The sequence below is a fragment of the Echiichthys vipera genome, assembly GCF_963691815.1.
Source record: "Echiichthys vipera genome assembly, chromosome: 22".
Classification (NCBI taxonomy): domain Eukaryota; kingdom Metazoa; phylum Chordata; class Actinopteri; order Perciformes; family Trachinidae; genus Echiichthys; species Echiichthys vipera.
In genome coordinates, this window is record NC_139847.1 from 18,443,493 (window position 1) to 18,456,802 (window position 13,310).

The 13,310-nt window shown below is 42.6% G+C and overlaps 1 protein-coding gene across 1 annotated transcript; it reads left to right on the top strand.

Annotated features, from left to right (window-relative positions):
* Window positions 1-2,796: 2,796 nt before the first annotated feature.
* On the top strand, window positions 2,797-11,628 carry eif4a1a (eukaryotic translation initiation factor 4A1A). Its single transcript, XM_083937206.1, has 11 exons — window positions 2,797-2,871; window positions 4,263-4,305; window positions 4,427-4,559; window positions 5,500-5,639; window positions 7,672-7,840; window positions 8,257-8,366; window positions 8,734-8,877; window positions 9,046-9,183; window positions 9,996-10,085; window positions 10,519-10,598; window positions 10,755-11,628. The coding sequence occupies exons 1-11, from the start codon at window positions 2,849-2,851 to the stop codon at window positions 10,897-10,899; spliced, it is 1,215 nt and encodes a 404-aa protein (XP_083793332.1). The 5' UTR covers window positions 2,797-2,848; the 3' UTR covers window positions 10,900-11,628.
* Window positions 11,629-13,310: the final 1,682 nt, after the last annotated feature.

Genomic DNA, 13,310 nt, shown 5'->3' on the forward strand with positions numbered 1-13,310 from the left:
ATAGCCGTGTGTTTTTTTTTTTTTTTGTCTTTTCTTTTTTCCAAACAGGAGTCGATGCAACAGAGTTGACAGTTTTATATATCTTCTACAATGCATTACGGTTGCTAAGAATAAAAAAAATATGCGGCAAACAGGGGATTGTGCATTTGACTGTATTGATGCTACCGGATGGGCGTGCTGACATGAACACATGTTATCCTGTGTCCAGTGCTGGAATGCACATTTACTCAAGTATGCACGTCTTATACTTTCCATAGTTTCCATTTAATGCCACATAATACTTCTTGACGACACTCATACGAAAATAGTGCTTTTACGTGAAACATTTATCTGACAACTGTACAAGCTACTTTGCAAATTAAGATTTTACATAATGAACTGGGGATGCACCTATAAAATGCGATGCTTTGTTAATAAAACTAGTCAGGATTTATAAATATATTCAAATAAGCTCCACCCCAGCCGACTGCAACAGTTACACGCTACACTACATATTAATGCGTCTAAAAATGTAGAATGGTAAAAAAAAAACGTCTTTTATAGCACATTTTGCTCATAATACTCTTACCTATTGTTATGGAGTATTTTTACGGTGTGATTTTACTATTTTGGCGTAAACTGAATACTTCTTCCTGAGTCCGAACTTAAATCTTGGTAGTTTGACAGTATGAGACAAATGGGAGACAGGAAAGAGCGTGATGGCATGAGATAAAGGTTCACAACCGTGTCAAGAATGAATGAAATATATTCCAATTAGCAGAACATCTACGGTCACTATTCATTCAGCTTTAGCAGGGTTGGGTGTTTTGGAAACCTATCAATAACAGCCCATTCATGCTAAACTATTAGGGTTTATCTGAATGGACTCTAAAACACTGTAATATAAAGGACTATACAGTATGTACACACAGGTGACAACAAACACAGATGCATCCTTACGTGACGCAGGGCCAAGTCAGCTTTATTGTCAATTCTTCACATGAACAAGACAAACAAGGAATCTAAACTTTGTTTCTCCCTCTCCCGTGCGTAGACCAGAAAAGACACAAAAGGTAAAGTGCAAGACACAATGGTAAGTGACATAACATAACTGATCTAACTGCTATAGTAACAACAAAACAGTACAATAGTAATAATAAAGTGCAGATGGTTGCATAAAGGGTAATTAAACAAACGTTTTTGCCTTTATTAGGTCTGGGAAGCTTCACCATTCTTTTTCTGAAACACTAACTGTAAAGACCCCCGCCAAGTTAGTCTGAGCTTACTGGCTGGAAATAATATTCACTGAGGTACTGGACATAAGATATATAATCGCATAATAATAGGGAGCATTAGAAATAATGATTAGAAGTAGGTTTTTTTTATAAAGTTTTGGCAGTACTGTGTGACCTAAAAACCCACAGTTGAAATTAGATGAGATGCTGTTACTGTTGCTAAAGCAGAGAGGAAAACATCAGGTATTCCAACTGAGGGGGGGAAAGGCTTGAACATGAGTAAGGCCTGCATTTAGTTACACTTCATATTCATTTTGCTTCATGTTACCCAGATCATTTCTGAGGACTTTGGGGGGTTGTTATTATATAGGGCGGCTGTGGCTAAGTGGTAGAGTGGGTCGTCCTCCATTCGAGAGATTGGCAGTTCGATCCCTAGCTCCCCCGGTCCACATGTCGAAGTGTCCTTGGGAAGGACATTGTACCCCAAATTGCTCCCTGTGCTGCGCTTGGGTGTGTAAATGTGGTGTGAATGATTACATTAGATTAGATGGTCTGTAGATGTCCACTGCCATCAGTGTGAATGTCCGTGAATGTGACAAGTAGTGTGAAAGCGCCTTGAGTAGTCAGAAGACTAGAAAGGCGCTATAGAAGTACAAGTCCATTTACCATTTTATATGTTTTCTTATTCTTTCACTGCTTGATTGACCTCATTTTTCGCCCATTTCATTTTGGCAGAATCCCTGCTGTGGGAAATGTGTAAGAGGACAGATGTTTAAAGCAGGTTTACAAAGTGAGGGGGGACACCTTTCACCTTTCCTGACCTCTGACAGACAGCGTACACTGAAGAAATCAAATGTTCTGCCAAAGTCTGTCAATGCTTTAAACGCTCATCGTCCCACAGAATTCCCATGTCTCCACTTAGCAGTTGAGCATCAAAGAAGAGTGTTTGCTTGTTGACTTGCTTCCTACAAGTTGGACAAAGGCAGGTGAACTTGCTGTGTACTGGACCTCAGCAGTTCTGAAATCCTGGCCCCAGCTGTGAGCACAATTAATATGCAACCATTGTTATTCCTTCAGCTATTAAGTCATGCAACAGCTGTATATGGGGCATGCTCTATAAAATACCTCACACTCATATATTCACAGCTTTTGATCGGGAATTGTGTAATAATATGCTACCGATGACTACACTGTTACTCATCCAAACAGTTCACGTTGTGGATATTACATATGAGATGTGTCATTTACAAGGAAATGGTTCAGAAGATAACAAAAAAAAAATCTACCGTAGGGTTCGGCCTTTTGTCCGCGTTGACGAATGGCGGAGCAGAGAATGGGGGACCTCGAAAATTACAGTACGGCGTATCCCGGGTGAAAGGAGCCTGGTTACCTCTATATCGTTCGCTTGTACGCCGTAAACACCGCCCCTCTGGCATGCTGACGGTGTCTACAATCGTGCGCCCCTCTCGAAGCCACGGCCCGCCTACTTATGCATGACGTGTAAACTGGCCAATCAGACGCCTCGGTGGGCGGGATTACAGCTAAATGACGGCGAGCTGTTGCAATGAGAAGGCCTTTTTGTGTGTTGTCAACGTATATAAGACATCTCTGCCGCAGTTTCTTTCTTTGGAATAATGTCGGCTGAATATGATAATAGGTAAGGAAAAGTGTTTATGCTTTTAGGGGCATTCGGGGTCTCGGAATTTGAATACGTTGTTATCGTCGGCATGCTAGTTTTAGTTCTCGATGGCTGTTGGTAATGTCGACATTGAACAGAGCATCCCGTCGTTTCTGTGCTGGACTAACGGTTGGGCCTACCGCGGACTAACGTCACGGGTCTTCACATATCGTATAAAAATAAGCCGAACCCGTGTCACAATAAACGCTAAAAGTGCGTATTTCCCCTTTAATAACAGCCCGCGCGTTTGTTTGGCGGCACGAACGGTGGCACGGTTGGTGTTCTGGTCCTAAACGTTACGGGAGAAAATTAAATGGCAACCGGCGCCTTCGGTAGCACGTGAACGCGCCTGGTCGGGGCCTTCTCCCGTTACATCTCGGCTGCCCCTGCCATTACTAGGGTGATATTAAACGGAATTGTGTATTTGAACGATGGAATCATCGAACTGTGATACAGTACTCCTAGGCTCTCGCCGTTGGTGCCGAAAATGGGAATTATTTCGGGTTTTTTTCGTACGAGGGGCGCACATGGCCGCGGTAGTGTTAACCAGTGGCTCGGACAATGCCGGCAGTGTAGGCCGCTAAATACCGTTGGCAGCGTTCAGTGAAGCAAGCGGGATAAAATACGCTACATTCGTGAACGAAATGCGCGGTTTGTGCCGTTCGCGCGTATCGTTAATGTGCTACGCTGGCTGACGAGTGCGATAATAGGCCACATAGACCAGCGGGGCCTGGTAGCAGAGCCTGGCGGGCCCGGAGCTACAACCAGCCGAGCTCTTCTTTATTCTCTCAACCGCATTTTTTGCATTTGAAACGCGTTTTAAAGCCAACGTACACAACTGGTTCATGTGTAGTCAACAATAGGACGCGTGTTTGGGGTTTTAACACCAGTAGTGTGTGTTTCCCTTGACGAGGCCGCTGCCGTTGTTCCACCGTTTCGCTTCCTCCTGTTCGTCCCCGACACGACCATCTTGAATGTATGCAGCAGAAATGGCGGACTCGAGAAAGGCGTTTGCTCACAGACTCGGGGATTGAACGGCACACGTTCTTTAAAGTCTCAATTTAACAACACACCGAACGGTTAGTCGTGTTTAGGAGGTGCTATGTGACCGTGAAAACGCAAATATACGGGCGTCCAACAACCAATGTACGTATTGTGTCTAGACACAAAATGGAACTATTCCTTTAGCTTATACTATAGTGCGGTTGATATAAGTCATGTTTGGCATTTCAAAATAGCATGTACAGTATTGAGTTTAATCATGATCTTGTAAAAAAAAAAAAAAAAATCAACAATTTTGTAATGTAAGATTGTGTTCTGGTGTGGACGATGTAAGATGCTAACTATGACTTTTGACTTCTCATCCACAGAGACAATGGCCCCGAGGGCATGGAGCCAGATGGGGTCATTGAGGTGAGTCCCCTGTACCTGGGGTACTTACTATACAGTTAGTTTACCATCCAGTTGCACTGTGTATACTGTAATTTTTATATATACTATAATTTTATTTATGCATTTGTCTCACCCCCTCCAGAGCAACTGGAGCGAGATCACGGACAGTTTTGATGAGATGAACCTGCGCGAGGCGCTGCTCAGGGGGATTTATGCCTATGGTTTTGAGAAGCCCTCTGCTATCCAGCAGAGAGCCATTATGCCTTGTATCAAGGGTAAGTGGGCTTAACTTTACTAGAGAAATCAACTTTACCACTGATGTGTTTTTGTTCACTGTGCCGCACTGTAGTCTGAGAAATATTGTGTATTATTCAGTCCTCTGCGCAGTAACGCAGCACCTCAAACAGGTACACAAGTACAGTTATGTTGCCTCATATTAGAGGGATTAAAACATATATGCAACAGGGTTTTTATTAAAGATTTCTAATGCAGCTGTAGCAGAATCAGAATTTTAAAGATTTTATTCAATGTTTCAGGGGTGTCTGTATGGATGCGGACAGCTCTATCAGCAAAGTCAGTTGCTCTGGCGCTGCATGTCTTGAACCATAGTTTGTTTGTATTGAACCCTGGTTTAATTCATGTAACTATACAGCGCCCCCCCCCCCCCCCCCCTTTTTGTTATGATTAGTGCTTTAACACAACACAGGTGCTGTGGACTGATCCCAGAAGTGGGCGTGACATTAGGGGCGGCCCTACTAAATATTTTCTTAGTCGACCAGTAGTAGTCATTCAGGTTCATTAGACGGCGAATTGCACCATGTAAGGCCTAAATGTTTACATGCAAATGTAAGTCACAATATACTATTGCTGGTTCTTAATTTGTCTGAAAAAGCAAGGAGACTATCTGAACATTTAATTAAATAATTGGAATAAAACCTGGTGGTTGATTATGGCTTCAAAGACAAGCATTTCAGATCCCATAATAAGAATGCCCAGATTACTAACTACTTTACTGTAGATTCAACTGTGATAGTGTTTTTATGGCTGTCTTGGTCAATGAAATATGCATGAACTCCCTAGCATAGCAACATTGTGGTGAACGATGCACCATATAGGTGACCAACCTTTCTTTTAAAGAGAACGTGTAGTGTTGTCAGTGTGTCTTGGGCTCTCTGGGCACACTATAGTGGTTAAATCGGTTGTTGATGTTTTTAGGTTACGATGTGATCGCTCAGGCCCAGTCTGGCACTGGGAAGACTGCCACCTTTGCCATTTCCATCCTGCAGCAGATTGATGTGGAGCTGAAAGGCACCCAGGCTCTGGTCCTGGCTCCCACCAGGGAGCTGGCTCAGCAGGTAGGCTCACTGTCACATAACACAAACGAACTCGTGGGTAGTGTTACCTTTTTGAATAGTTTCTTGGTTCCAGAGGTCTTATATTTCAAGATTAATGAAATTGATCAATATCAGTTTTGACATTAAGCAAGACCCAGGGCTACTGTGACCTACAAATTCTATTAGGTCCCTCTTGAGAACAACAGAGGATGTAGTTTCCTTATAACGCAATGGCGCTTTTGCCATGTTTGTGAAAATCATGATGTTGCAGTCTATAATCCAGTTATGCATGGTGATCCGCAACTGCAGTTCACCTCTTTTTGTTCCGCAGAATCCCTACAGAGACTGAACTAAGACACTGAAAATATACTGTATAATGTTTATAACTAACTTTGCAGTGGGTCTTAATAAATTATTAGTTTTTCATTTGAAGTGTCACATATGGGGGCGGTTATGTTAAATTGACATGCGTTTTCACTTTTCCCAAGTTTACACAGTAAATCAGACTTACTTTCACAAAGTTCAGCCATAACAGAGGCTTCATTGAATCTGACCTGACTGACCAAAGAAACATGTTTCCTGACTATACCCCCCAGGCTGTTTGGCTACTTAAATACATGTCTCATGACTTTATAAGAAATGTGGTCAGTTCTTAAGCCACTTTAAGTCAAACCAGCCTTCCAGTTTAGTGCACTTCAGATGGTCCGTATATTCTTGCTGACACAACCGAACGCCTGAACCTTATTACTGATGCATGATGGAAGCTACAACCAGAAGGAGAACTGCTGTATAATGATGAAACCCATGCGTGTCAGCTGACTCTGCAAACCGCTGCGGTGTTGTTACTCTGGATGGCGTTTTGCTGGCCTGAGTCCTCAGCACAGCAGGGTTCCAGAGACGTGATCATACATCACTTCTGAATACAGCAGCCGTCACACTTCTGAAGGGGAGTCATCACCTAGTTTTGACATAGGTGGATGCTTGCATCACCAGTGCCTTAATATGCTGGAGGGAACTAAAGTGGAGGAAGTTACTAATATCACATGTCCAGAATGCTTAAGTGTCACACTAGAAACAATGCATCTCTTTTGGTTTAGAATTAAATTCCCTGCTTGCATGGTACAAATCATAGTATGCTGGCTGACATAAGTAGGATAATTAAGGATTTTCTACTTCAATTGCATCTGTAACGTGCCCATAACACTACTATCATGTACTGCAGAGGTCAGCAACTGTGGCTAGTCTAACCAATGGCGCACCTGCCAAGAAGTGTACAAGAGGTTTTTTTTTTTAAATGTGGGCCCTCATTTGAATGCCGAATGACCCCCTGTCACAGCCACTGGCAGGTGTGCGTGTGTTATTTACAGTAGTTTGACCTTTGTCCCCCTCAACATTCAGCTAAGACTCGCCCAACTCAGCCTCTGGTTGGCTGATACTTGTCTTGTTCACATAATGCGTTGAAGGGAAATGACACTGTCCGGGCAGGCTCAATAGTTAATGGCAGGCTTAATGTTCGTTAGAATTTTTAAAAGGGCAAGACCCCTGACTCACAGGATGGCTAACACAGATGTAAACACATCCTCGTGTAATGTGATCCAAACCATGATGAGATTCATATTTGGAATAGTGACCCCTGCCGTTTAGATGCACTGCTAAAGTTCCTTCAGCTAATACAAGCAACAGTTGGCCATTGTGCCACAGGAAGAATTCATTATTGATAATGTATACAGGTTATAATACAGTGAACTTGCTGTGTACTTAATTTGCCATGCCTTACATTTTCCCCAAAGAAATTTAAGTCAAAAGCAACTGGACCTGGTTGAATGTCATCTTTGTTTCAAGATAAATAAAGAAGTCCAGTTGCTTTTGACTTGCATTTCTTTGGGACTAACAAGGACCTGGAAAATTTAAACATTCACAGGCTTATGCCTTAAATTGTTTCAGCCTTAGTCCAGATCCAACATACAGCCTATAATATGCCGTTTGCCTGTTTTACTTCCTAAAACACAACTGGACAAAAGAAACAATATTGTTTTTCTCACCTTTTCTTTAGATCCAGAAGGTGGTGCTGGCCCTGGGTGACTACATGGGAGCCAGTTGCTATGCCTGTATTGGAGGGACCAACATTCGCAGTGAAGTCCAGAAGCTGCAGGCTGAATCCCCTAACATTGTGGTGGGAACCCCTGGCCGTGTCTTCGACATGTTAAATCGCAAAATCCTCTGTAAGTTAACATGGGAGTCAGTTGCGTAACAGTGCTGAGCTGGCAGCAGGTTGTTTTAGTTTATTGCAAGGATTTTGAACAATGACTTGTTTAATAATAAAACAAAATGCTGTATAAATGGACAGATCCTCTGGATATGCCGTTCTACGAACACTGAATTAAAATTTTGCATAGTGCGTTATAAGCATAACTGCTGTATAATGATGAAACCCATGCGTGTCAGCTGACTCTGTAACCCTCTGCCGTGTTGTTACTCGGGATGGCGTTTTGCTGGCCCGAGTCATCAGCACCGCAGGGATCCAGAGACGTGATCATACATCACTTCTGAATACAGCCACCATCATTTTTGAACAAGTGACAAATGAAACGCTGTCTGTTGTGTTCTCGTTTATTCATTGGTTTATGTTTTCTTGCAGCTTCCAAGTACATCAAAATGTTTGTGCTGGATGAGGCTGACGAGATGCTCAGTCGAGGGTTCAAGGACCAGATCTATGAGATTTTCCAGAAACTGGCGAGCAGCACACAGGTAAGAGCTTTTCAACTTGTACTGCTTTCTTTTTTCCAAGTCTGTCTCTAATCAGTGTGTTGGGCTGCGAAGAGAACCAGCCTGTGTAACAAATGTCAGGTTTGCTTCACGATGAGTATTGTGTGCAGTCCAGGGTTCCCTCTCCTCCCATCTGCAGTGATGGTGAAGGACTGAATGTTCCTTGGTAAAGAACCCATCTGCCCTCCACTGTAGCTGGGCTTAAGTCCTTGACTCACAACTAATTGGCGGATTACACTCAGTCCTGTTTTGATTTCTATAATAAGTGTTTTGGAGGGGTTTTCCTTTGACTGGTGCATGCGTTCAGCTGAATCAGAAATAATTAAACCTCCCTTGTCTGCTTTTTCAGGTTGTCCTACTGTCAGCCACCATGCCCGCTGACGTTTTGGAGGTGACAAAGAAGTTCATGCGTGAACCTGTCAGAATCCTGGTAAAAAAGGAGGAGCTGACCCTGGAGGGAATCCGTCAGTTCTACATCAATGTGGAGAAGGAGGTAGAGAACTGTTTTCAACTTCCCTTATAATTTTTGCAGGCTGTAGTTTGGGGTGGTGATAAACTGGATCGTGTTCTGCTGATTTTTTTTCACCTTATTTAAATCTATGGCGGTAGACTAACAAGTAAGGGACAATGTGCTTGATCTTGCTGCCTATCTGGTCCTCAGGAATGGAAGCTGGACACGCTGTGTGATCTGTACGAAACCCTGACCATCACACAGGCGGTCATCTTCATCAACACAAGGAGGAAAGTGGACTGGCTGACCGAGAAGATGCACGCCAGAGACTTCACCGTGTCTGCTCTGGTAAGAGACTTCACACCTCATTTCCACAGGTCACCCGATCAGACAGATTTCCATCATTTTTAAATTTGGCTGTGAAAACTCTTTAAACACATTCTGTATTTGTACGTTCTTTATAGCTGGTCTTTGTTGCAGTCATTCCGCCCCCTAATATCGCCGAAAGTTTTATATTCTGAGATTCAGATGACCTAATCAATGGGCATGTCCTAGTCAGCAGGTGAAGTCTGGCTCTGATTGAAAGTGGAAGGGATTTATGATAAAATACTTGGAAAATGGTTTATTCATCAGATGGTCCCAGAAACTGAATACTTGCAGTTAATTCAGCAGAGAAAAAAGTGATATTTGTCACTGAGCATTTGTTTGCTTCAAAGCGTTTCTTCAGGAGCTACCAAAATGAATTGTTAGTTAAGATCCTGAAGATGAAATGTTGTAAAGTGTTTTGAAAGAATTCAGGATGCAGTGACTATAAATGTCTTAGTGTAATATGTAATGTTCAAACCCATTGAGAAATATTGCAATGGACTTTTTTTTTTTTTTTCTCAAACTTACAAAGACTTGCGCCGTGTATCGTTGAGGCTGTGAAAATAAGACTAGCTCAGGAGAAGCCTTGATGGTGACCATGAGGTTTCTGGGTTGAATCAATCGTAAAATGGGTAGTAGTGGTAAAACTCTGCGCTGACGTCAATGACTGGATTGGAGAGCTCAATGTTTTGTCCCTTATGTGTGACTGGCCCTGTGATCTAAGACACATGACACATGCTTTGTGGCTGAGGTTTGCTTTTTACTTTGTCTCACTTGTGCCCTCTGTCTTTCAGCACGGTGACATGGAGCAGAAAGAGAGAGACTTGATCATGCGGGAGTTCCGCTCTGGCTCCAGTCGAGTCCTCATCACCACTGACCTGCTGGTAAGCACACTAACTTTTACACTCTTGTGTGCAGTCCAGGGTTCCCTCTCCTCCCATCTGCAGTGATGGTGAAGGACTGAATGTTCCTTGGTAAAGAAACCCATCTGCCCTCCACTGTAGCTGGGCTTAAGTCCTTGACTCACAACTAATTGGCGGATTACACTCAGTCTTGTCCTCAAACTGTTTTAGGTTTAAACACATCCAGGAGCTCTCGGCTGCTACTAGGATTTGTTTTCTTTTTGGGGGTGTTATATTGAAAATGTTCACCACTCTACCTTGCTGTCAGACAGGCCTTTCCTTTGCCACTCCATCTTCAGCTGTTTGGGTCAAAAGCTCTGATTTATTTATAAACTCAGTCATGGTCTCTCTTTGTGCTACATGAATATAAATCTCTGTGTGATGTAATATATGATGGTCGTATGTTCCTCTTCAGGCCAGAGGTATTGATGTCCAGCAGGTGTCCCTAGTCATTAACTACGACCTGCCGACCAATAGGGAAAACTACATCCACAGGTAAGAATGCAATCAGCAGTGAAAGTATGGCATGACACATTGGGTTGCAAACTTTAAAACTGACATTAGTCATACAGCTAATACCTGCCGTTTGAATCGGCCAGATGCTTATCTTGGTGAAACTGATTTGGTTTTTTTCTTCCCCTTGCCTGTCAGGATTGGTCGGGGGGGTCGTTTCGGCAGAAAGGGTGTCGCCATCAACATGGTGACCGACGATGACAAGCGAACCCTGAGGGACATTGAGACATTCTACAACACCACCGTTGAGGAGATGCCCATGAATGTGGCCGATCTGATCTAGAAGAATCCATGTGCCCATCGTCCACCCCCTCCCAACTTATTTTAGCAGTCAAACTTTGTTTCTTATACGATCTGAATTCTAAGAACTTCCTTTTGCTAAATTCCACGATGACTTTACCCTCTACATTCTAAGGGAAGGAAGAATGTGGCCATTATTCCTTCCTAACCTTTGAAATAGTTCTTGGCCGTTTTGGAAGGGTGAATTACTGACCTGCTTCATCTGCTTGCCATAGCTCATTGCCTCGTATTGGCACCTAAATTTCCTCTGCAGCTAATCCCTCCTCTAAACCCTAAAGCATTAATTTGAACATCTGTTTTACAAACATCAAACAAGTGAGTTTGTAACTGGGTCCCACGCGTGTGCAAAACATAACAGCGTTTCCAAAAGCCCCCCCAACAAAGTTGATGTCTGTAAGCAAAGCTTACTGTTGAATTAGTGACCCGGCTCAATTGAACACGCACAACGCTAACAAAGATGTGGCTGTGACTTGCACCTGCACATCGTCAGCAGGTGTGAGTGATTTTTTAGATGAGTGGTTTAGACTGCAGTTCAGTTTGGACTCAACACAACAGTGATCTTTGGGAAGTGCTGCATTTGACCAGATCAGTATTTAAACAACCTTCGGTGTACTGGAAACAGCCTTTAACTCACATCCATGATCATGTTCAGAGGTTTGGGGCTAGAGTACACAGGGCATATTCAATAAAAAGACCTATATAGTAAAATCCATCATGAATGAGTTGTTTACCCTTTTGATCCTTTTCCTGCAGTTTCTTATATATATTTTTTTTAATTGCTATTGTACATACTGCTTGACTTGTACAGTCGTCTGTGCAGTAGCTTCAGTTGAAGACTGACTGGTGGCCACAGATGTTTGGAGGCAAAGGCTACGGTGAGTGCTGTGGAGAATTTGCCTCTCGACTCCGACGACCCCCGTTGGATTTTCATCTCTAACTCTTTGACATTATTTTTGTTTTTGTTTTCATTTCAAACAAACCATTGGATTTTTGACGAGGTGGTGTGTCTTTTTGTAACCTACCTCCAAAATTTTGTGGAAGGGGGGGCCGTCTATGAAAGGACCAAACTACAGATGAAGTATTTATAGATCCCACCCTCTCTCTTTCTAAGCGCGCTCATTAAAATGCCTGTCATCATGGGGTTTGGTGTGTAGGAGAACCGTCATGTTTGGAGGTGTAAGAGTCAGTGCTATTTTTTAAAACTGAATTTACGCAACTGTCAACCTTTTTGAGACAAACAGTATCAAGTTTTCTACATTGGATTCTGTATAGTATTTATTTTAATGGTCTTTAAACAAAATAAAGGTTTCTCCTCTTTAACAGTGTAAACTGGCCTCTGCATTGTTGAATAGCATGAAAGCTGTTAAAGCCAAACCCTTTGTGGAAAGGCAAGGATTTAATGGACATGCACGGTGACAGCCGAGGCGCTGCTGCTCACGGACCGGCCCGTGTGCAGCTGATTGGCTGCTGAGTTTGTCCTAACTTCCGCCTTTGTCGGCCGACCGTGCCCCATGAGGTGGAACCTTACTTAGTCCCACCTTGAGTTTCTCGTTTCGTTTGTGTTAATCTGTCGGCTGTAGGGACCGGAAACGACTGGAGTTCCCTCTCTCTTGAGCGGAAGCAGTTCCAGCCCGGACTCTGTCCCACAGCGTTTCAGCGTCATGTCATCACTGGTTGTTGTCTCTGGTAATAAACATGTGCTTGTATGTCGGTGTCATGTCCATTTAGTCACGGGTGCAAATGCACTAGAGCGCGTCTGGGCTTAGTGACGTCATCAGAAACGGACGTCACTCTAATAAACACTGCGTCACATAAAGATGACGAAGAGGACATAACTCATAATAACCGGGAATGAAAACAAAAGGGCCGTGGGGAGGACGGACACGAGCCAGCGACCCCAGCCTTTCACCCACGACCTCACGCTTCCTCCAACAGGTACGGGGTTGTACGGATGACTGGCCCTTATAGATCCAAAATAAATACATCAGTGGCATGACAACATTAATATGCCATTAAATGTATAAAAATATTGAAAATAATTGTAATACTCTTAGTACGCTTTTATATTTACCTTTGTATTAATTCCCCTATTTTTTTAACCATGATATTTAAAATGTATATTTGTTTTATTTCAAACGTATTAAGGTCAAGTCAATCAAAAATAATCATTTTATTTTCTTAATAGTTTTCCTTTTGCATTTCTTTATTAGTTGTCATGGGGTCAACAACTGTTTGCCCATCAGTTGAATAATAATTAAAAAAAAAACATTTAAAAAAAGTATTAGGAAAGTAAATAAGTAAAGGTTAATTAATATAAGGGTGAATAAAGTAGCTCATTAAAACAGAACTATCAAAATGTATCAACTGTTTTTTAATATTGTTGGCGTTGATAGT